Source organism: Gymnogyps californianus, chromosome 12 (genome assembly GCF_018139145.2).
Source record: "Gymnogyps californianus isolate 813 chromosome 12, ASM1813914v2, whole genome shotgun sequence".
Lineage (NCBI taxonomy): Eukaryota > Metazoa > Chordata > Aves > Accipitriformes > Cathartidae > Gymnogyps > Gymnogyps californianus.
In genome coordinates this window covers 20,853,524-20,878,407 of record NC_059482.1, presented here as the reverse complement: position 1 = coordinate 20,878,407, position 24,884 = coordinate 20,853,524, and the positions used below count along the sequence as shown (strand labels likewise).

At 41.4% G+C, this 24,884-nt stretch overlaps 1 protein-coding gene across 2 annotated transcripts in view; it reads left to right on the top strand.

The window, feature by feature from the left end:
* Positions 1-1,837: 1,837 nt before the first annotated feature.
* The window catches only part of PHAF1 (phagosome assembly factor 1), a 35,645-nt gene continuing 12,598 nt past the window's right edge, over positions 1,838-24,884 (top strand). The window contains exons 1-7 of one of the 2 annotated variants that reach the window (XM_050903937.1): positions 1,838-1,922; positions 6,731-6,813; positions 10,670-10,753; positions 15,629-15,672; positions 15,972-16,051; positions 20,634-20,728; positions 23,490-23,587. In XM_050903937.1, the coding sequence (XP_050759894.1) occupies positions 1,859-1,922; positions 6,731-6,813; positions 10,670-10,753; positions 15,629-15,672; positions 15,972-16,051; positions 20,634-20,728; positions 23,490-23,587 (548 nt within the window). In that variant the 5' untranslated portion in view covers positions 1,838-1,858. The remainder of the gene's footprint in view (positions 1,923-6,730; positions 6,814-10,669; positions 10,754-15,628; positions 15,673-15,971; positions 16,052-20,633; positions 20,729-23,489; positions 23,588-24,884) is intronic. The other variant, XM_050903938.1, reaches the window with a different exon arrangement.

Sequence of the window (24,884 nt, the reverse complement as noted above, 5' to 3'; positions counted from 1 at the left end):
TCCTGTCCTAGCCGCTGCCGGAGCGGGCAGGCGTCAGCTCAGGCGGGAGGAAAAAGCAAATTACCCCTTTTCCACCCGAGAGCCGGGGCCTCCGGAGCAGGCTGGCTCGCTCTGGGCTTTGTGAAGATTGTACGTTTGCTGGTGACACGAGGAGCACGTGGAGCATCTGACATGAACGTGAGGCTGCTGGTGGGAAGGAGATGCAGTGGAAAACCTAGCTGAAATTTTGTTTTTCTCTTTTTTTTAAATATGAGAAACCCAAACATCTGTGGTTAGCTGCATGAAAGGTTTTCTTAACTGGTGTTTTCCGTCCCACTGCGGGATATTCTGTGCGATGGTACCGGCCTGCTGCAGACCTCCGCTGGGACATGGTGGGCACGTGGGATGGGGCGCGTGGCCAGCACACGGATGGTGGGGTCAAGCCAGGACCGAGCACCACCGCCCCAAGGGATGCAGCGGAGGAGAGGGGATGGGAGATGGGTATCGCCCAAGGAGAGGTTTTTCTGCTACCACCCTCAAATAAACATGGAAAAAATGCATCTCCCCCCACTCCCTGCCCCTCCTGGAGCCTTGACCTGCCCGCAGAAGGAATTGCAGCTGCTTCCAAACCCTCTGGACCCTCTTGACTTTCCATCACTTGCACAGCCCTACTCCAGCAGACGCATCGCTTCACGTGAGGCTGGCCTGAGCCCGTACCCTTGGGTTTTCTCGTTTATTTTTAATTCTCTGCTTATGTTGGGCAATGCTTGACCTGGTGCCATTCACCTCGGATCAAGTTTCCGCTGTAAAAATGGGTGATGGTCTGACGTGGGGTGTCCAAGGTGGTGGCAGCATCTCGGCATCTTGGGAGAGCTCCGTTATCCTCGTTTGCTGCGTGGGTGCTGACTGCCTGCGCCGGGGGTCCTCTGGGTCTGAGCAAAGCAGGTTCAGGTATGGTGACCTCATTACTACTTTCTTCCTTACTGAGTCATTCCCGAGCTTGTTCCGGTAACTCTGCTGGTGCCACTGACTAATTTCTCCTTAACTCTTTCCCCCACCCTGGCCTTTCAACCAGAAAAACTGGATGCAACTGGGTTGGTTTGGGTTTGGTTTCTTGTTTTTAATCCTGAGCTTCCCGTGGCGGGCTGTGACACGGTGTAATTAGGGCTTGCGTTGTAGGTCTGACACTCGTCTGGCGACAAGGACAGGGGGTGGCAGCGGGGCTGTACCCCTCAGCCCTCAGCCTCCCGCGGCGGGACTCGAACCCGCGGATTCCCCTTCGCCAAGCCGACACCTTCCCCCCTCACCCACGGCCGGAGGGCGGGCCGCCCCGCCCCTGGCCCCGCCCCCGCCCTCCGCCCCGCCCCACGCGCGGGCTCGCCTGACGACAGCTGCAAAGCACTTTTTCAGCAGCCGCAAGTGAGGTGAGTCGCAGCCCCGCAGCGCGGGGGGCAGGGGGGCTTAGAACCCCCCCACGCTCCCTTCCCCCGGCGGGCGGGGGCCGCTGTCGGTACGGCCGGGCCGGGCGGCGGGGTCTCCCCTTCCCCCGGGGGGGTGAGCGGGCGGGGCAGCGGCTGCCCGCGTTCGGTGGCCGGCCCGGGCAGGGCGGGTGGAGGGGCGCAGGCAGCGGGGCCGTGAGGGGGGCCTGGCTGCTGTGGCGGCGGTGCCCGGGCTCCCCCCCTCCCGCCTCAGCCCGGCTCGGGGGGCTCCGCTGTGACTCAGCGCTGCCCCTCCGGAGGGGTTGGGGGTGGCGGGTCCCCTCAGGGGGCGGGGGGCCGGGGCGCAGGCTACGAGCTTCCCTCCTGCTTCCCTCAGAGGTCCGGCGCAGCGACCGGGTGACCTGCCGTGCCAGCCCGCGGCCTCCGCGCTACCTGAGCCAATGCTAGATCTGGAGGTGGTGCCCGAGCGGTCTCTGGGGAACGAGCAATGGGAGTTCACCTTAGGTAAGTGTGTGTGTGTGTGTGTGTGTGTGTCCCCCTCGGAGCTCGCCTGGCTGCCCCGGGCCCCGTGTGCATGAGCGGGGCGATTCGGGTCCCCTCATGATCCGGCGTTCATAAGGTTTCTCCCAATGCTTTCAGGGAGTTGCGAGAGTGAAAGGCAGAGAGAGACAAAGCTCACCTTTCTCTGTCACTAAAAATACTAATGTATGAGCTTTAAGGATTCCCTTGTAGCGCGTAGTCTCATCTTCAGCTTTTGCACGCCGAGTTGTGCTTTGTTTATCAGCTTGTATGCTCTCTTCTACTCGTTTACCTTGTTTTGTCTTGCCTTGCCATCTTAGACTGGTAATGCTTTTAAATAACTCCTAAAAGAGGAGGCATGGATGTACTGATTGTCACCTGGATATGTGTCAGGTGATATCAGCATGTTCAACATGCGCTAATACTTGGCATAAATACTGTGCTTTCCTGTACAAACTCTTTGTAAATATGAGTGGAGTTTCACAATTTCTTTGTGTTGTTGCTGGGTTGCGACATCGTAGTGGAGAAAGTAAGCTTTTGAGAGGTTTTCTCAGGGTTAAATAACAAGTATTTCTCCCCCCCTCAGTGATTTGTGTTTTTCATCTCTCTGAGAGGTCCTTCCCTACCAGTCATTGCTCTATTTACTTCAATGAGAAAGAACTTTCCCCCAGCTGATGGAAATTTGGCTGGTGCTCAGCCCAGCACACTTAAATGTACAGCCGAAACTCGGATGGTATGGATTCTTCAGATGACCCGTGTTTTCAAGCAGATATTGGTGGTCCTTAAAACTCTCAGAAAATACTGTAGCTGTCACATTTTCCGAGTGATTGTTTGAGATATCAGCGTTGGACTCTTTCAGTTTTCCATCTTTGCTGTTGCTTTGTCTGAAGCACAGTTCGTGGTAGTAGTAGTTTGGCTAATGTACACAAGGCTCTGCGTGGCAGCCGTCTGTATCTGCCAGACCTTGAGTTACACTTCTGTTCCTGCTGTTGTCACCTGTGACAGCAGGGGGACAGACTGTTCCTTAAAAACACTGTTACACAGCTGCCATGAGCTTGGGTCGCACCAAAGGAGTGGTGCCGTGACGTGGAGTTGTTTATATGAAACCCATCAAACACAAAGGGCTGTTTATGCTGCTGTGACTTCAGAGTCGAGTACAACTCGATGGGTTACAGGGAGCGTTAGAATGGCTTTTGGAGGCTAATTATAGTACCTCAGGTCCCACCCTTTGAAATCTCAGTGATCTCCTTATACCGCTAACATGTTACTGTGCTCTCTCAGCTCTGCGTGACCTTCCGCGATCCTTCAGTGCCTGTGTTACCTGAAAAGAAATGCAATCTCGAATTATGTACTCTGACAATCTTCATAAATACATAGTACCAGCTTCCCCGTATTCTCCTTATAAAAACAAAAAAAGGGAAGAGAGAAAATTATTTTCATTTTCCCAAGAACCCCCAAAGAAGCCCGTTAATGCAATCTCATGGTTAAAATTATATACTGTGTCTCTGTCTATGTGTACACACATAGATGCGAGAGGGAGGAAACTCAGCTGTAATTCTTGGAGTAAACATAGCCACCACGTGATGCGTCTAACATATAATTAGCATGACCTGCTGGTATAGAGCAGGAGGCTGACTAGGTATTAAGATACTTAACTTTGTCCTGCGCTAGCGATATTGTATGAAAATTATCCCCGCTGATAAAGCTGGTTCAGCTGTGTTAGTGGTAGCGAGGCTGGAAGCGCCGGTGTAAATGGGATTCTCGCTGCCAGCGGTATTCTACTCATCGTTTGTTTAGATCTGCTCTTAGCAGAACTAATGGCAGTATTCCTGAACTGCTGCTGACTCTGGCTTCCAGTATTGTGCCCACAATGGAGATGACTGAGGGGAAATGCCAGGAAAACTTTTTACATGAGTTTTTGGATTCTGTTTCTGGCTCCAGTGTTGACTCACTATGTGACCAGAGCATAAAAAATTTAACCAAGGCTGAGTTTTGTGTTCAATTAGATACCTGTGTCACTGCACCTCTCGGGCTACATTCCTGCCGTTTTAAAGGAGAACAATTAAATACTTATTCTGTAGTGCCTATAGCTGTATTATTAGCATTTGAGATGTATAATTTCTAAGGCATACTTGCATTTCTCTTGCTTTTTATACTTTCTTTTCCTACTAAGTTTCACTCCTCTTTATTTAATGCATTACGATTCATCTTCTCTTGGATTTTCTTGTATTCTTCTCTCTTAATCTTTTTTCAGTCCTCTACCCCCCTCCCCTTCAAGACACATAGCCTTAGTGTAGGCTAACGCTTTAAGCCATGTTGTTCATGACCAGTGTATGTGAGAGGAGTGTCTTGTGCTGCTTGTATCACTCCAGCATTTAGAAAAGGGAAAAGTTTGTGATAGGGGAGTCCTAGCACTGATCTTTGTGGGCATTATTTGCCATGGCTCAGTTTGGTTGACTGTCTGATCTGCTGGAAACCATGTTTGCTTCCCCGTTCCCCCTGACTGGTGAGCAGGGGAAAAAGAATTCTTTGTTTTCCTCTTTGACTGCAAAGGCTGACGAGTGTTGAGGAAAAGGGGGTGTTGTGTGTGTGTTCGCGTGAGAAGGGTGGAGAAAAATAACCCAGTTTCTTTACTCCTCCTTTGGCTCTCCGCTAATGGAGGCGAAGGGAGGATACTGGCTCCTCCACGCATGTTTTAGGTTCTGCAAACTGTTCTTGGAGAACTTAAGTTGCTCACTGTAGCTCTGCTAAGCAGATGCGTGGCAAGATCTGCTTGATTCTCAGTTGCTGAAACTGAACAAAATCGGTCCATGTCCATTTGCTTGCAGCTTGAGAAAGCTCTGAGTAAGAGAGTCACATGAGCCATCTGTTTGCACACTTACCAACTCAAGATTGCATCAGTTTACATCGGACTACAAACTGAACTTCATGTTCATGCGCACTTTTTTTAACCGCATGCTTTTTTACTGAAACCTTACCTATTTCTGACGCTTGCCATTGGCGTATAGATTCTGTCAGATTGTTCGCTGGCTTTGCTTGAGCCTTTGCCACGTCTTTTTTTAAAAGAGCTCATGGTCTTACCTCTGTAAGTCTCCTAGAAATACTGACTTTGAAAGTGGGTTTTATACTTTTAAATCATCTTTACTTTTTTTGGAATTGTAGCTTTTACTAGGTTAAGAAATGTGAAACTTTCACAGCAGCATCTTTGATCTTGGCTTCTTGCTGTTATTTATGTTTCTGTTCCATTTTGAAAGTATTATCTAATACATAATAACTGTCTTCTTAAAACTCAGCTGCTTAGGCTACAGGGCAACTGCGATTTCTTAGATAATAGAAACCAGCGCTGCTTTATTGTGTGGCTCTGCATTTTTATTTTATTACCATTATTAAAATAATAACTATTCTTTTTGATTTTATATCATCTTCTGGTCTATAATTTCTAGCTGAAAAAAAAAAAAAATTGTTTCCAGGATTGCAGGCTAATGTGAAAAACAGTTTCACAGAAACAGTTGTATATGGTATTTACAAATTGAATCCCTGTAGTTCTAATAATAAAGAAAATGTGTGTGATTGATATATAGATAGATATGGAGAGAGCGAGAGAGGGAGTTTACTCACTTTGATACTGTAGATAATGTCTAAAAGGTGCTTTGGAACATGATGTACGGTCTGAGTTTGAGAGGTGTAGCTAGTAACTAAAAATTTGAATGCCTGAGCTGTTACCACAGGACCTACACTTCTATTTAGGTAGATTTTCCCTAATCAACACAACTTTCTTAATGTTTAACAACTAGAAATAGAGAAGAACGGGGCAAGGAATGTAAATAAAATGTCAGATAGCTAATCTAAATTGACTTGTAGCAATTAGTAGGGAAATAAAACTTCACAATTATGAGCTCATAACCTCTCTTTATAAATGCCTGCTTTGAATCCAGGAACACAATCACATTTCATTTGGAAAGGCAACAAAGGTTTTAAGTGTGATAAAGGATGAGATGGTGTGGTGCTGTTCTTCCTGCAGAATCAGCTGTTTCATTCCACTTTCAAAAATTTATGGCTGTAAAGATAAGATATACACTGAAGGGGGAAAAAAAAAAAAAGAAACAACAAAAAGAAGCCCTTGAAATTGTGTTAGAGGGTAAATGACTATTAAGTGTATTACTTCAATTGAACCAAATTGTTTAGTGTGTTTATCTTGTCTGTAAACTGAGAAGATAAAAGTTCCTTCCTTGACACAAATGTAGCCCTATCAGCAGCTACTGTGGCCTGTTAGGTCTAAGGAGAATCATTGCTCTCTCTTAGTATTTGTATCTATCTTGTATGACTACTCAGTACTTTATCAAGCTTGATAAGGGGTATGCCATAAAATGCGGTCCAGGAGCCTATTGAATGTGTATAGGAGTGCTCTAGCCAGCTCTAGTGGAGTTTGGTATAGGCAATTTTATCAGTTATTGGATTGTTGACCCCAAAAAGCAGAAAATTTTGTGTGCGGATTGTAGAAAGATCTGTCCTTTTTCTGCCTGAACTTTGCTGTTTAATTTTGTGGCTAGAGATACTTTTCTTTCATATATGCCTAACAAACTGGTAGATAAACAATGACTTTTTTTTGTTTCAAAAAAACAGGTCTGTGCTGATAGCATGAGTCAAGTAGGCTTATTTGTTGATTGCATACCTTTCTGTTGTAATGTACTGTTTGCTGATGACGGCTCTGTTGCCTCATCTGTAACCTTTCTGTTCAAAAACACTGTGAGCTGGTCTCCGCACTGAAGAAATGCAACTGTTTTTATTTACAGGAATGCCGTTGGCTCAGGCTGTCGCAATTCTTCAGAAACACTGTCGCATTATCAAAAATGTCCAGGTTCTCTACAGTGAGCAGGTGAGTAGTGCATGGTCTGACCAGGTCATTCACCTCGTTGTGTCCCAGAACTAAGGCGTTAGGGAGTATACTGATACTGTGTCATGCTAACATACGTATTGTATGAATCGTGGAGCTACTTGAAATTGAATTACACCAAATTATTGCCACCACATCAGAGGTGTAGCTTTTATAACAGTTTCACATCAAGTGCAATAATCCTCAGCACAGTGCAGTGATTTAACAGGCATCAGTTTTGTGTATGCAGTGGTGGGGCAGTATTCTTTTTCCTTTAAGAAGGGAAGTGTTTCTGTAATTAGCTGGATAATTTAATTCTAGTCTTTTTACATTATCATTGTCAAGTGTTGCAGTATTTTTGAAGTACTGAATCACTCGTTACTTTCTGCTTTCATGTTTGGTTCAGTGGTGATGAACTCCCTGAAAAGGCTTCCACGCTTTCTCTCTGGATCTGCAATTTTGTCTGCAGAAAGCGGATGCAATAATTTAAACCAGCTATAGATGTTTTAATCATTCTTCATAACTAAGCATTAAGTTCCTAATATGTTTGACTTCGATCAAAAAGGGGACTAAAGCGAAAGCTTTCTGCTAGATCAACTAAAATGTCATATACCCACCTTTACTTTGAAGGAAGCGGAAGGGAAGAGGAGATGGGACAAAGGAGGATTGTGATTTTCCGAATGTGTATTATGTGAAATGCACGTTAATCAGAATTTGATATTCGTATGCTGTAGATTACAGATCTTTGCATCAGGAAAAAGGCAAAGTCTGCTAGAATGGCAGTTTGTATCAAAATACTGATTGAGGCCTTATGCGTTCGCAATGAATACTAAATGGCTAAGGAACAAGCTCAACTCTGGCGTTTGCTGCTGGATGCATATTTCATGTAATTAAATGAATTATCCTTTTTTGTTTCACATTATGTAGATTTATGGGTTTTATGATAACTGAATTGCAAATTGAAAATCTAGCTCCTTGTACTTAATGCATGGGAGCATCTGTCTGGCAGTGAATGCATTCCTTCTTTTTTGTATGCTTTGGAGGTTTTTAGTTTTTCTTAACCACAGTGCGTTCCAGAATTATTTCTAGGTTTGTTTAGATAAATGATGAGATTCCCATTCCTCTCAGGTTTGTAGAATCACAGAAGGATTAGTGGTCCAGTGCTAGAAAGCAAGGTATACCGCTGCTTCGCTTTTTACGCCTCTTGGAAAGCTACGTTGTGCTCGACCATGTACACTGAATTTTTTTTCTGTCTGCGGGGTGGGAGGTGTTAGGGTTTTTCTCCCCAAACTGTAATAAATGTAAAGATGTTTTTGACATCTGCATGGTCCAACAAAATAGTAGTTCTTAACTTTGTGGAATATTTGTGCTGATGATATTTTTTCTGTATATTATTCCGATTCAGTGCCTGATAGTGGTGCAGTTTTTTCCACATGCCACTCAGGGCCTGCAGCTGACTGTCTGGCTATATCCTCATCCTCGTGCAGAACATCATGCACTTCATTAGCAGCTGAGCACAAAGAGCTGCTGCTGCAGTTCTTAGAAGATTCAAAACCTTAAATAAACTTTGCCATGCACAACTTTTATCTAGCTAAACTATACTTGAACAGCCTTCATGTCGTTCCTCTTTGCTTTCTAGAAGAATGCCTTTGAGCATAGTGATCAAACGTTATTTAAAGTTGTTGCATCTAAAGCACTGAATTTCTGATCCTGGAACTCCAGCAGCGAGTATTTCCTTTCAAAAATTTATATGACAATTAAATGCAATTAGATCTGCCCGCGGCTCTCTTTTTAACTTGACGTAAACGAGATGCCCAAACTGTGCCAAAAAAGCTTGATGAACCCTTTTCTGTGACTAAGGAATTTTAACTCCTTTTTGGTCAGTTTAAGTGGGGTACTTAATTGCCTTTGTATGTTTTCCTAAGCCTCTTCCTCTGGATTTGTGTCGATGGGATTGTTCAGTGATAACAGTTTTTCCTGCAGCTTTGTGTAGATTAGCACTGCAACTGCACATCTGAGTTACTTCCTTCAGGAAGGACTCTCCTGTTGCTTCCTGGCACCATCTTTCATACTTGAGGTTCTATTTTGTGTGTTAAGTCACATGAACTGAATTTGTGCCCTTGAAACTTCTCTTCTATTAGAAAATACGCCAGCATAGAACAGAAGCTATTTGCTGTAATAATTATCAAGCTTTTCCTTGGATCTTGTTTCCCCCCCCCCCCCCAAAAGTACTTGTAATGCTTTCATTAATTTTGGAATAACCTTATGAAAGTTCTGCTTAGAAACAGTGAAATGCAGAGCATATCCCATATCAGAAGAACTCTGTTGGTATATTTAAATGCAACATGACACTTTTTTTGCTCTATCTGTAGCCTTTCTAAATTAGATTTATCAGGGATTTAAAAAAAGACCATCAGGATCAACACTAGACCTTTTTATCTCAGGCTCATGGCTATATTGCAGTGCTGCTTCAATTCTACACAGTATCATAAAAGTTTGCCAGCAATAGTGAAGTATGGATGCCGTTGTGCAAGGTGCTGTGAAGATTTCATTTAGAAGACAGCTTACACGCCAGGTCACTGGTGTTCAAGAAAGATGAGCTTGAACTAAACCTGCTTCAGGAAGAGCTACTGGAGTGATCAAGGGGAATGGGAAGTCTGCATCACAGGGGACTGAAAGCCCTGTGGCTTGTTTTGACCTAGCAATGTGAAGTCTAGGATCTGATTACTTAAATATATCGTTTGGAAGGGGTGGGAGATGCGTGTGAGAAGGCACAAAAAGTATCCAGGCTAGAAGACAGTGCTGACGTGAGAAGAAAGAGGTGAGAAAATTTAGGATGAAAATTAGACTTCTGACAGTCAAAACACAGACCTTCTCCCAGTAGAGCAAAGGGGAGAGTAACAGTTTTTAAGATAGCTTATGCTTAATTCATAAAAAGGGCTGTATGGTGTGGCTGCCCGCATTAGAAGCCTGTATATGCCCCAGATGTCCCATCCCCGTTCTGTCTTTTGCTAGATAACTGCTTGGTGCAATTCTAGGGCACGAATATTGCTGCCTGCCTGTTCAGCCTTTTTTCTCCTCTGAGGAGACAGTTGTGGAGGGTGGAGCTTTTTGAAGCAAACGTGCTTTAGATGGTACAGGATCAAATAGCTAAATTAGGGCCAACTGACTGTGTATGTGTGGATGGTACTGGTACAGGAGTGAGCAGCTTCCCCAGTGTCGCAGCGGACTGAGATGGTGTAGAGCCTATACGGAAACCAGTGAAGCCAGTGGAATGTCTCCTATTGACTCCAGCAGACTGCAAATTAAGCCTTTAGTTGTTATGATTCACAGTAACTAAGGAAACCTAAATTCGCAACGTAAGAGTCTGAAGCCTTCCTTTTGAGGCCTGAAAAAGACTGTGACACTCTTTGATTTTTGAAGTGGAAAGCCCTCTCACCATCTTTTTGTCTAGTGTATGTTTGGTTCTGATGCGAGACTTGGTGAGATGGGCTGTTATTTTTGTGTGCCAAGAATGCAACAGACTGTCCCTGCATGATGTCTTTGATGCTAAACTTGGAACGTTAATTTTCAAGGTGGTTTTCTTTCCCCCCCCACTTAAAGTAATGGACAACTACCCTTTTGGGAGTTCTTGCAGGGTGCAGATCTTACACGGGCACTTCTGTTCCTTTTCATAAGGAACTGAAGGGGTTGAGAGGTTTGGCCAAATGTATTTTCATTATGCTTATTCATTAAACGAGTGGTTGTTTTCTGAGGCAGTTTTGTTTTTCCAAGTAACCAATTTATACTTATACAATGATATATATCTTAACAAAGAAGCCTTGAAATTATAAGCCTAACAGCTTTTTTTGTTTTACAGTCGCCTCTTAGCCATGACCTCATCCTTAACCTGACTCAGGATGGAATCAAACTGCTGTTTGATGCTTTCAATCAGAGACTTAAGGTAATAAAACGCCCTTCCTGCAAACAAAACAATGCAAACCAAAACCCTAGGATATATTGACACTAAACAGAGCATAAGTGTGTAGTTCTTTTAGACATTTAATTTGCCATATATAGTGCTCTCTTGTGATAATGAACTGCATTTCTTCGGTTTGGGGGTTAAATCTTTGTTTACAGGATTAAGACACTTTAACACTGTACTGGGGACTGTAAGAGTGCCATAGGAGTATGATGGTTCAGTGTGGTCTCACTTTCCCATCTTGTCTCAAGTTGCAGCAGAAGCTGCGAAAGGCCATTACTAATGCTAAGCCTAGGATTTGAAATCAGATCATCGGTTAATACAAACCAGACAGTGTTGTTTTCTGCCCAGGTTGTTCCTTTATCTGTGCTGCCATTTTATTTTTGAAAGTAAACTTACTTCCTCCTGTTCTTAGTTTGCAGTAGAGTTAGGTTCACAGAGTGCTTCTGTGGCTGTGAGTGCCTGATTTCTCCCAGAAAGCCACGTTCAGGCCTGTTGGGAGCAGCTGCCTCCTGCACTGACTTCAGTTTGTTCTGGATGAGTTTTTATTTTTGTGATCGAAGTCCTCAGCCCAGCAATTCTGCTTCTGTGCTTTTAGGTGACCAAGTGTTGATCTGCCTCTCTCTAGGATGCTTTGTGTAGTTAAGATGCAAAATAAAGGGGAGGCTGGTCCCTAACCTCCCATGGCATTTATGTTTGCAAAAAATGTTATGAAAGCGGTGTGTTTCATCCATACAAAATGGGCGACTGTGGGACTGTAGATATGGCTAGATCAGTACAAAATTTTGAAAAGCTTTCTTAACTGAAACATTTAAAATATCTATATGTAACTTAGTTATCTAGGGTGGTCCTTTTGGCAGGACCAGCTGTGCTGAACAATTGTCAGCGTGGTTCTCGCCTGGCGTGCATAAATTTCTCTATGACCGAAGTGCCCAGGTGTTGATTTGGCTAGCCGGGTGAGAGTGTACTGCTCTAACTGCTGTGCTATTTAACATTTGAAAGCAGAATTGTGAGGTTCAATGTGATGCTAAAAAATGGAATGCTTACCCTTTAGGGAAGTCTGGAATATGGTGCCCACATCCACACTTCCAGGCTTTGGAACAGTGGTAGGTGGAGCCTTGTTCCCCTTACTCATGCGTCCAATAAAACCAGCAGCAAAACGTCGCTCTCCAAAATGTCAGCCTAGTGCTTTATCCCAAAAATGACTGTAAGAGTGTAGCAGTGTGCTATCAGCTGAAACTTGAGCTCTTTGTATACTTTAAATGAATAGGAGCCCAAATTAGTAGTTGTTGGAAGTACTTATTTCTCTAGTAGTAACCTGTAACACCATGATACATTTGTATTTTTCTTTTAAAAAAATTCTTTTATACTAACTATAAAACCACCTATTTTGAAGAACAATTTTCAGTGCAAATTGAGCTCGGGTGGGGGTCAGCAGAGCATTTCTTTTTTCCTAGATTTCAGTTTGTAATTGCCTTCTGGAAGTTTCTGTTCATGAGGTCATTCTGTAATAAAGGGAATTTTAGTTTTGTCAAGGTCTATAACTTAATTATTCAGACTGTGTATGTGAATTTACAATTTTCAAGAGAATATCTTGAAAATTCTCTCTCAGATGGATTTTTATCAGTGTAAGCTACACCTGCTGTATAAAATTTTGCCAAAATATATTTAATTCTTAAGGAGACTGAACTCAAAACTGACGTAATCACTTCAAGGGCATGGCTTGCTTACAGACGTTTTTTGGAATGTTGCAATCTTCTAGTGTTTTTGAAGTGCTGTAACTAGTGTCTGCCATGTCTCTTAATCTCCAAATATTTTGTAAGGGTCTGGCTTTGTCATTTCAACACCCAGTGTTCTAAGAACTCTGCAAGAGCTTTTCTTCTCACCTTTCTCTACCATGTGTTTTAAAAATTGTTTCAAAGAAAAAATAGAAAAATGAAACTCTTCTGGTATGTGTTTTTAGGTTTGTTTAAAAAAAAAAAAAAAACAAACAGAAAAACCAACCCAAAAAACCACTCTCTTCTGGTATGTTGTGGTTCAGTGGTCTAGTGATACCTTTTGGTTTTTTAACTATGAAGAGTAAAGCTGTGTAAATGTCTACAATGCTATGAAAACTTGTAAGAGTGTTCAGAAAGCTTTATAGAAGAAATTCTATGGGATCAGTTCAGAAGCGAGCAGCAGGACTTGAAGAATAGCGTAGGTGTAAAATAAGTAATGCCTACTTTTAAGATGGTATGACTCTGTTTTCAGTGTTGCTCAGCAGCAGCAAAACTGGAAAAATCAGGATGCCTTCTTTGCTTTGTGTGTTGGTTTTTTAATACATACTTGCTATTAGATTTGATTGTGAAAGAGATTGAAATACAGGCTACTAAAATGGAAAGTCTTGACAGACCCAAAGCAGCTGGTGCAGGAATAAAGCCATAGCAATATTCCCAAAAAGCTTCCTCCCTTTTTTCAGGGAGGGGAGGAAGGCTTGTGCATAGTCTCTCTACTCACCTTCAGTAGCCAGAGCACTGCAGGAGATGTTACTACTGTGAGCTAATGTGAAAGAGTAGAGCCAGGACCAGGTTCTGAAAACATTGCTATGAATTTTAGCAACAAGGTCTCTCGCACACGCTCCCTCTGAGGTGGAGAAAGAGTTAGATTTCACAGAGTTGGTCTGTTATTGCTGGTTAGTAGACATGTGAAAATTTTTGAGTCTTACTCAGTAGTAATTATCAAAACAGTGAGTGTGACAAAACATCAGGTTTTAATCATTTAAACAAGCTGCCTTCTGGCTGTGTAGTAAACCCATCACTGAATAGTCCTTGGTCTTCTCAGTTTTTGTTCCTCTGCACATAGAAAGAATCATGTTAATCCTTTTGTCAGTGTAGCTTCTGTCATTTAAATCCTTTTCTAGTGCTGTGGCCTGTTGCAGTGTTTCTTCAATGTATGTGTCTTTCATGACTTCTATGAGATCTTTTGACTACCTTTAAATTTTGCTGAGTTGCGCTTGTTTCTTCCTCTGCTGTTAGTAAAAAGAAATGTTGACGCAAATAGATCTGTCTGAATGGTGGGAAGAGGGCTGATGGCAAATCGGTGCCTGTTGGCTGCTGTCAGGGTGTTTCTCTTGCAGGGAACCCCGTCTATGCAATGTACTGTTCCTCGTGCGGTGCTCCTTCTTGTTGTTTGACTTGTCCTTTTGTCTTCCGCCACCACAGCGTATTTCAGCAGAACTTCAGGAGAGTGCCTGATGCTCTCCACTAGTTGCTGCAAAACTAGATCTGTGCGTGGAGTGTTTTTCTCTATTTTCAGAAACATTTTCTGGGGGGAAATGATGATGTGCGAGGTCACTAAAAAAATGTAAAATCATTCCTAGCTTTTCATAAAAGTAGCCTTTGTTTTTTAACAAGCCGTGCAGTAAAGGAAACCTGGACATGTCAAACTGCCTTTAATTAAAATACTGGATAACCAGGTTTTTCTGAGAAGCATAATTCAAAGTATATTTATTAAGAAGAAAAATTTGTTTGCTCTTCTTTACGTTGGTTCTGCCAGAATGTTCATTTGTTACTTGCTTTGTGCTGTACTTGTTGCTTATATCCTGAAATGTGTGGGCTTCCCGAGCAAACAGAGTGCTTCAGAGAACTCTTCCAACTTTTTATGAGTCAACAACCTACCATTAAATGTTGATTTTTTTTTTTTTTATTTTATTTTAATATAGTGGTTTAAACATTGCCAACTGTTTTATTTAGGGCTATTTGCTGGGCATCTCCCAAAACCAAGACTTCCTTCTTAGCTGGTGATATTTTTGTACTTTAAAGCCACATTTGGTAGCAAGCTCCCTGGGGAATTCTGCTTTATTCTCTAGCCGAAGAGTGACTCCTTTCTAAATCTGCCAGTGATTTATTTGTTGGAGGATTACACAGAGCAATAAAAAGCGCTTTACCTTTTCTTTACCACGGTTATGATGTACTCTATGCATTTGCCTTTTCCTGCTGACACAGGAACATGTATGTAGGGTGGAAGAAGCTTGTGTTTGACCATGGTTACTTGCCAAAAATTATGTGCTTAAAGCCCAGTCTAGCCTCAAGATCCAGTAACAGTTACATAAAAATCACGTGAAATCAATCTCAGATGCACGTTTGCAGTAATGTGTTCAGAACAAAGGATCCATACTTAATATTATCTGCAGAGAGGGGTGAGCTCCTTGGAATATTCACTAAGGTCTAAAATATTTAATAAATACAAGAACTAAGTAATGGCTTGCTCTGGTTCTTTGTGGGCTGCTCTTCTGATTACCTTCTGTAATGCTTGGAGAGATTGCTAGATGTCTTTTTATGTAGTATTGAAATGGAATACTACTACTTAGTCTTGCTGTGTTCATCTTTTACTTTAGAAGGAGTTGGAAAGTTAGAACAGCGCAGTCAGCGCTAGGACTTACTACCCTGCACAGGCATTCTTCAGGGTAATAAGAGCAACCCAAGGAATGGCCTACTGTTTGACATTCATTAGAGGATTCCCTAATTAGCTAACCATTGCTATCCCTTTCCTTTGAACTTGCTTACAAGTAATCTTTGCAGAAATCAAGATGCTGGTGTATTAGTGAAAAGATTACTTTCTGCAGGTCAGTGCTGGCTTACATGGGATCTGGAGGTACTGTACTGAACCCATAGTTGTTCTTCAGTACTTGTTTCAGATGCGCAGTTGCCGAGTCAGTTTTCGGAGTTTCGTCTCTGTCAGTGTGATTTATCCTAGCAGAGTTCTGTTAAGGAGGGGAGTGAGCAGCACTAGCTAGTCTTGCCTTTTGACAAGAATTTGCCTCTGTAATGATTTGCAAATGTGTGGAGTATGGTAATGTTTCTGTTTCCTGTGTTTCAGGTGATTGAAGTTTATGACTTGACTAAGGTGAAGTTAAAATATTGGTAAGTGATTTAAGACCTGCCTTGATTTCTTCTTGATTACAGTGACTGGTTTCTCTCCTTTTTTTTTTAATCCTGAATTCATTTTTTCAATCATTCTTGTTAAAAAAACTAAATAACTGTCAAAAAAGAATGTAGATAATTATCCTTTCTTGAACATAGCACTTGGTTAAATTACCAGTTTACTATTTCCTTCAGTCTTGGAGACTTCTTCCAATTTAAACGTGGTATTGCCATTAATAAATGTTTGTAGCATCCGTTCAATATTCTTAAGGCAAATTCATTTTGTTTTCTTTTTTCAGTGGTGTCCATTTTAACTCTCAGGCAATTGCTCCAACCATAGAACAAATTGATCAGTCATTTGGAGCAACACATCCAGGAGGTAAGCCAAAGTATTTCTGAGAAGCACACCTAGCTTGACATACTTCTTTCTAGGAAGTCTTTCCTGTATGTCTGCCTAGAGAAATGTGTAGACACTTCTGTTGTCAAATGATCTGAAGTTGTGTGCCAGAATGGTTGTATTCTTATAGCTGGGATATCATGTAAAATATATTGTAAGTTCAATTGTGACTTTCTTCAAGTGAAATAGTGAGGCAGAGAGTCATTGGCACAGAATGGTGTGTTCAGATATCATCATTAATGGTCTGTTTTGAACTGCCAGTACCAGAAAATTGTGAGCTTTGTTGTTGATGCTGGTGTTTTTACACGTTCTTATGCACGGTCAGCTCTCAAGTGTCCTTAGGGATTAAGTATACCATGAACATCCAGACATTTGAGCTGATCTCTTGTGCGGAGTCAGCCAGGACTGTTTGCTCAGGCTCTGTGCTCTGAGAATGTGGTTATACCCCTGCTAGGGCAGGATCAAGTCTGAGCCTGTGTAAACTGGCTTGCATCTCCCTGCGCCTCCTTCCCGTTACTGGGAGCACTGGGGAGGTGTGAAGCCAGCCTACGTGCAGCATGACCAGAACCAGGACAAGTTTGGTTAACCTGGCTGAACCCACTCTGACTCTTGCACAGCTACTTGGCTGTTCACCACTGCTGTAGCAGGAAAAAGACTATCTTTAAGCTCCTTGTTTACATATGAAAATGGAGAATGTATATCAGGGGTTTGTTAGGTGATGAAAATAAGCCAGTGGTGAAACTTTGAAGAGGATATTTATAATTAAACTGCTCAGGAACCTTCAAGAAATGGAGCCACAAACTGGCATAACAAGAAAGAAGATTAACTCCATATAGGCAAGATACCCTTTTTAGAGCATCATTTTCTATTTTTAGCTTAACCCAGTCCATTTGTAGTAGTCAGGCTGATCCCAAATAGGCTAGCGTTCTTTGTGATTGATGGCAATTGCGTATCCAGTCTTTGTCCCTGTTCTCTGCAGACAATCTCTTGCACATTACAGAACAGGATTTATTAACTGTGGAGGGTCATGTGGCTAAAGTAATATCATTGCATAAAAGCCTTCTGTAGTAGATGAATATCAGATTGAGATAAATGAAGCTTGGAGGATTTCTAGCTATAATACTCCAAGGACCACAATTGGCCTTTTTAAACTTCACTTCAGTCATGATCTTAACATTTCCTCTTAGGCAGAAACTCTGAGATCTCTAGTTAGATCTATTATGGAAATAGTATGTACAAGAGACTATGTAGAATTTAGGAAGGGTGAAAGTCGTTCCATATCCTTGACAGCTTATAATTTTGACTTGTTCTGTGACAATGGTTTATTTGCAAATATTTAGAGGTGCAGTGCTTGCAAAATTGTGATATTATGGACCATAACAATATATACCCAGCTGTAAGCATTGCTTATGATAGGAATAGCATGTTTTATTACTGCATAAAATTGTATGCAAGCACCTAAAAACATAGTTTGGCACCACATGTCCTCGTGCTGAATTTGCCAGATCTTGTGCGCCTGTCATATTCAATTAAGAAAACTTGCACACTTACTTCATCTGATGATAGTTTTTCATAACATCTTTTCATCCAGTGACATGTAGATATGAAAATGTATTTATTAAAATGTTGGCCTCTATTACCATTTCACTAGTGCCATTTTGTTTCCTCACTGGAAATTCAGTATCTTCCATTAACAGCCTACTTAGCAGAAGTAAATGCTCTATATTAAGCTGCCTGTCGTGAACAGTTTGAACTGTATCATGCAATGCAAGTTTTTGATAACTCTTTTCTTTCTTTGTGTTTTCTGAAACGGAAAAGGCAAAAAACCAGAACGGTTTTCAGCATGTGGGAGGGATGATGACGGTGTCTTTGTGTTCCACAAAAATTTGAGCTGGGGTGGGGAGATAAAGGTGGGAAGAGGAACCTTCCTCTTAATGTGACCAAAGTACCAAATGCTAATTTTCATGAATGAAAGTAAACATAAACGTCCCTTTTCTTCTCTGTACCAGTACTCCTCCAAAACCCCAATGCCAGCCCTTTAAGTTTAAAAGTATTTTGTTGTTTATCTCTGTGTTAACCTCCACTAGAACTTCAAACAAAATGTTGTCTTTCACTTAAAACCAAGGCAGTTGCAGCAGAACTTGCCTGCAACAGAATACAGTGATAGTTTCAAAACATATTTCAAAAGGTTAGCAACGGTTTTGTGTTGAAACCAACCTTCAGTGAGCAGTTTTGGTTTTGCCAAATCAGTGGTTTTAAAAAAAGAAGAGTCATCGGGAAAATTGCAACCAGCTTCATTACTTTTTGGCTAATGTTAGTTTGAAATATTGTAGTACCTTTGTCATGGGGCTGATTGAAATATGACCACTTTGGAGGTCAATAGCTTCATCCAAGCCAAGATTTTTATCCCACATTTCCATGATTCTCTGACCTGACCTCCTGCTGGGGAGTGCTTGCTCTTGCCAGTGGTTCTGTTGAAATCACATCCTGTTCCGAGTCCTCGTGGATGTGGCTGTTTGCCGAAGTGCCATTCAGCATGGATAAGGGCTGTGGGATTGAACTGAAGTCATAAGGTAGAAGTAAAAAAAAAACCATCCGTCCCTCCTGCCGCAGTGGCCTTGCAAGGATGGGAGTGGGGTTCCTGTCTCCTAGCTCTGTAACTCTCGGAGACTTCCGAGGTTGCCCAGGCTTCCCTCAGGTACCAGAAAAGTCTTGTGCTTGATACCAGGAAGACTTGACTTTTGGATCTGCCTCTGCTTTTATCAGGACTGTGTCTGTTCTGCAGGCTTGCTGGTGTCGGTGGCTTTGTCCCGTCCTGCTCTACAGAAACATTTTCCAGCTGGTCACACTCTGCTGCTTTCCTGGAAGGCAGACTCTCTCCCCTTCCTTCACCCAGAGTGCAGCAGCAAAGCAGCAGTCTTTTTGCTTCTATCAGCAATTATAGAGTGGAATTATTCTGCAGGGTACCTGTGTAGTAAATAAATTTTAAAAAGTAGTAATTAAAAAGAAAAAAAGGCTTACCTTGTTCAGTCACATGGTAAGGATAAAAACATTCCTTGCCCTTTAAGCCTAAACATCAACAAACATTGCAGGGGATGGGAACTGATGCGATTTATATAATCAGATATCACATTTGGCATGACTAGGGGAAAAACACTTCTCCAGCTGGCTGTGGGCTTTGGAAAAGATGCATCATAATTTACCACATGAGAGAGATTTGTGTAATTTTCCTGCAGATCAAAACATTTCCCTCTCCCCACACGTTTTCCTTTGAGTGACAAGCAGGGAAAATGCTCTTAACCAGCACATTCTGCAGAAAAGGCAAATGATCACTTTTGAAAGCTTAATGCTTATTGCTCAACTATTATTTTTCTATCCTGGGCGGTCTGGCATTGTCCAGATAGCTTGTGACATGTCTCAAGTTGAACATTTGAAAGGCACTTGGGGGGCAGAAATTTATATGCATTTCCTCTCTATGCTATGTCATCTTAAATATAAAATTGTAAGAAAAAAAGGGAATATTGAACCAATTTCCTTTTGGTAAAGTGGAGGAAAGCAGCTTCTCTTGTTGGAGTGTTTCTTTATTGTTTTTTGCCTCTGCTGTTTTCAACCTGTTTTGCAAATGAACCAGCTTCTGTGTGTTACAAGAACACTGTGTTCCCCCCAGTGGCTACTGGGCACAGGTTGAAGTTTGGTAACATCAGTCCCAAAGCTGTCCCCAAGCTCCCAGTCGCCTGGGATTGTTTTTAAGCTTTCTACAGTCTCACAAAACAGTATGTGTTGTTAGAGTAAGTACTGGGATGACTTTTATTGCTGTTTGTAGTTGATGTTGTGCAGTTTATTGCAATAAATCAGGATATCTCATGACATGATGACAGCTGGAAGTCTGTGCGTGTTCTAATTTATTACTGCTCTTGTAAAAGCTGACGGATCGGCTGGTGTTTCTGGTGATACTATTTTTAATTATCATTGTAAATGGCCTAGGACCTGTGTGTCTGAAGCATTTCCTTCTTGTGCCATATTACTCGGGAATGCAGGTAGCTGAACCGGGGCATGCAAGTGGGAGCTCCTCTTGGGAAGGGAGGTGGAAGTGGCAGGGAGGTACCTGTGAGCTCCCACTCAGGAACGTGCTTCCCGGTGGTGTGAAATACGGATTTTATCAGCGTTCTGGGCACATCTGTCTAAAAGACTTTCTGGTTAATATTGTACAAGTGTTTTGTGTAACAATGAACAGAATTGTTTTGTACTAATAGTGGCTGTTTAAACTACTTTAGGCATATTAAGGTATAATTGATTGTGTCATATTGTATAATTGTATCATTAGGGATAGGTTAGTGCCTACAGGCTCGCATAGGCAGCTCTAATGAATCTAAGGTTTCTCTTACTGCTATGTTTCTACTGCAACAAATTAAAAGCAAAACTATTATTGTCCTGTGTAATTGCGCTCCTTCTGCATCTTGAGATGTAGTAAATTCATTGAGGTGATGAAAGTGCTGTTAGATCTGAACTGGAGAATTCTTAGTTTATTTTGGTAACTCTGTTTTTACTTTCTTTTCCCTTTTAGTGTATAATTCAGCTGAGCAACTCTTTCACCTCAATTTCAGAGGACTGTCGTTTTCTTTTCAGTTAGACTCCTGGACTGAAACTCCGAAGTACGAGGTCAGCAATCATTCTTAGTTAATGGATAGTCTTTTTGCCTCTATGGTACTTGCAAAATATCACCTACAGCGTGTCTCGCCTGCAAGCAAAAGAAACCAGTAATTTGGAAGGAATTTAACTCCTCAGTTGTGCTCTTATTCATGCTATGTAATCATTTCGAAGTTAAAAATTTTCTTCCTTTTAGCAGAAGGCATATGCTTAGAGGTTTTGCTTGCATCATGAACTGGGACTAGCAATTCTGTTGTTGAAAGGAGTCTTCTAAAAATATGAGCGCTGTCTATGCAAATACATGAATATTAAGCAATCTACTTGAAGGCTGCTCTCTTATCAGATATTTTTGAATCTCATCAAAGTGATTACGCAACTAAACTAGGACAGAGTTCATAAAATACATTTTCATCTTAAGTGTCCTTCAGTATGAGTGCTTTTAGAAAGCCAAATGAATGAGCTTTGTTTGTAATGCCTGTTTGCATATTCACCAAATGTTCGGATGAGTTACTGAATAATTGAACGTATTACTGCGTTCTCTGAAACCTTTGGAAATCACTGTCTATAGTGGAAACAAGATCGGGTCTTCTGTGATTTCCACCTATACTAACAAAAATGTATGTATAACCTGTTTTGTGTGAGGATGGAAACGCTCTCAGTTGTATTATCTAGGCTTATCAGTCAAAAAGAATGCGTGCTGTATTGTATTAAAATAAGGAGCAGCATATAAAGAGCCAAAACGAAGTGGGAGAAATCAACCAATGTGACGACACGTGTTTTTATGTCACAGCCTAGTACTTTAGTAGTTGTGTTTTGACATGTGAGAGAACAGGGGGTAACCAGGGGAAGTTACTATTTAGCAGTAGTGAAGGTCAGTTGGGTTTCAGAAATATTGGAAGGTAAATAGAAACCTAGTAAGCCAAGCAGAAGGAATGTCCCAACAAAGAGTAGTTGCTTTTCATGCAAGAGTTCCCAGGGCATTTATGAATGAAATGGCCGAGCTGCTAAGAAAGTCAATTGTTATACCAAAGATTTGAAAAGATCATAGAACCATAGCATCTCTCAAGTCAAAAGGGACCCGTAAGGATCATCGAGTCCAACTCCCTGCTCCTTGCAGGACTGCCGAAAACTAAAAGACGTTAAAATAAAACTGCTAGAGTCAATTTTAGCCATTGCATCTGTGTGTCTTGTTTTGGTGCATGGTTCAGTTAACTAAGAAAATAATTAGGGATACTTACAGAATGTTTGGTGCAAATATGCTTTGAGGGGGACATAGTGTGATTCTTGGGGATGACACAGTTCTTCATAGCTGCCGGAACAGTGGAGAAAATAATTTTGCATTCTCAAAGTCTTTCATCCAGTTGTTCAGATGAGGTTAGTAAAAGGTTGTTTTCACAGAGTGAAAGGCGAAATTCTCCCCAGGATTATGAATAGGTAGAAATAGGAGAGTTTAGAAAACGGAGTAGTATGAAACAGTCCACAGGGAAGATGACTACTTGTGGAGCCTTTCAGGGAGGAACATTAGGAAAGACTGAAGAGTGAAATGAAATTTGAAGATGTCAAAATCTTTCCAGTTCAGAGAGGATCATATAGGAATGCTAAACTAGTTAGCAAAGCAGTGTAATCTCTGCTTATGGAAATGAAAAAACTCTGAAGAAAACTTTGGGGTTTTTATATAGCTGGTAACAAACTGCAGGTGAGGAGAACATGAAAACCTGCTCACACTGTTTCTGTTAAGAAATGAGGCATATATGGCCCAGGCACTTCCATGGCTCTAGAGAAGATTTCTTTGTTGCTAAGGCATAAGTATGTTAAAAAGTAATCTAAAATCTGACTATTTTAGAAAGCTGTGTTTTGAGGTGTTCGTGTTCTGGGCAAATTCAGGAGGAGGATTGAAATCAGGGCATCTCTAGATTTGCTAAGTACTGGAGGTTCCCTTCTAAATACCTACAGCAGTGGAAGTCATTGCTGTGGGTTAACTTTTTTTTTCCTAAGAATAACTTTTTGTGTTTACCTTACGTGATGTCCTGCTAAAGTAGACCAAGATAATAGTTTGCATATTGTGCATCTTGTTTTTGTTGACTGCTTGTGACAAAGTTAGTTTCTTTTCTGTCCAGCGCCAGCAAAGTATGTTGACAGCCTTGAAGAAGGTCCTGTCATCTTCAGAGTTGAAAGAAATAAGCTCTTGCTGCACTAGAAGAATGACTCTGACTTCCTTAGCACACTTTGTATTTGATGAGAACACTCAAAATCCCTATCAAAACAGTATGTGTAAGAGTGTGGTGATGATGAGAGCAGAAAATCTATTTAATGAATGAGTCTCTGTTCATCAGATAAAGGCATTTTACAAACTAGAAAAATGTTAAAAGGCTGAAATTAATGCAGTGGGAAAGAAAAAAGAAGTTTTACCTCTAAGATAGCCAATTTCTTAGAACTTAAATACAGCTTATCAGTACAAATACTTTTATATTGCTAGTTCCCAGTGATCAAACCAAGAAAACTTGAATTCTCAGTATGCACCATAGCTAATTGTCAGACTAGTGCCATCTTTTGGTGGATAAATGTAGCGAGCATTTCACCCCGGCTTGGGTATCCAGGAGTGGTGTAATGTAAAGAAACACCATCTTTTTTGTTGTTGTTTTTCCTCCTTGTCTTTGGCTAGAGACTTACCTGAATTGGTACGCATATACTGTATTTCTAATGTAATTTATAACTTTGACCTGAAGTGTCTACTGTGTCATGTTGTAACAAGAATGATCTTGTATATCCACAGCCTAACTTTGCCCATGGTCTAGCCTCTCTGCAAATTCCACATGGTGCGACTGTGAAACGTATGTACATCTACAACGGAAACAGTCTGCAGGATACCAAGTATGTACAGCTGGTCGTGCTGTTTTGATCATTTAGAATATCCTTTTTCTTCCTCATTTATTTAGAGTTTTGTGAATGCTAAATATAATCATATACTTTTTTTAGTTCAGTTTGGGTCTTTTATGAATTTGGTAGTGTGCAGAGTGCCCTTAGATACCAACGTCTTTCAAATTTCCATAGGCGTTGTCCTCAGATGTTATAATCAAATGTTGGTTTGATTTATGTTGCTATAAAATCACCTTGGCTCAGCTGTAGTAGGCTAATTCAATTGACCTGAAAATGAATTCATTAAGTAAAGGAGGAAATATAGTGAATCTAGTAAGAGATGCAGTTAGGCTATTCTAACTCTAGATTTTGTTCGCGTGCTAATGACCTCTCCCTGGACAAATCAAACTTGGTGTAGGCAATCAGTAATTTTGTAGCGTATTGGTACTGTGTATGTCATGGCAAGGTCCTACCAAGGGTCTTAAACTCTCTCGCTATACAAAAATAATAAAATATGTATTTTCAGGCTTAAGCTATGTGCATAATCTAGCTATATTCAATATATTTGCAGTTACCTGGGTGAACTTATTATTCTGAGGAACCTAATCTTCGTGCCTTAATACTAATGGAATAGTTATATTTTAATATGGTTAATGTTTTCTATGGTATTGTATTCTGTCTTCTTCTAAGCAGTAATTTATTGTACAACATCTGATGTTTTGCTCTTTCTAAAAAGATTGTTCCTGGGGTTCCTTACTCAAGGAAAAATCGAAAGCACTTCTGTAAATTCTTCCTTTCAGCTTATAAATACCCAAACTGATAAGGTGGTAGTTTTTGCAGAGACAGTTGTGTTTTAATGCCAGGAGAAGATTAACACATCCTTGGATTACTGCTCAGAAGGGAGGGAACCTTGTTTATGCAGACATTGTCTCCTAATTAGAAATAAGTGCACTTCAGAAAAATGTTGTTGTCTGTGCCCATCTGTGACATGGTGGGCTTTGGTGACAGCACTGATTGTTGCATGGGGCTCCGTTGTGCGTGTGAGAGCTCAAAGCCTGACTTTTGGCTCAAGTCATTCACACAGAGGAGAAATTCTCATAAGAACAATGAATTTTACAGAGCGTATACAAACTAATACACAAAAAAGCAGCCCTTCTATTGAAAATATCTTACTTGGGGCTGTTACTATTTTCTCAAATGTTATTGTAGTTGAATTAAAATGAGAACTTTCCCAGTAAAGCAGCACAATTGTTTGTGGTGTATCTGCACAAGCTGGTTTCATGTTCTGGGCTATGGAGCACCTTCCCAAGAG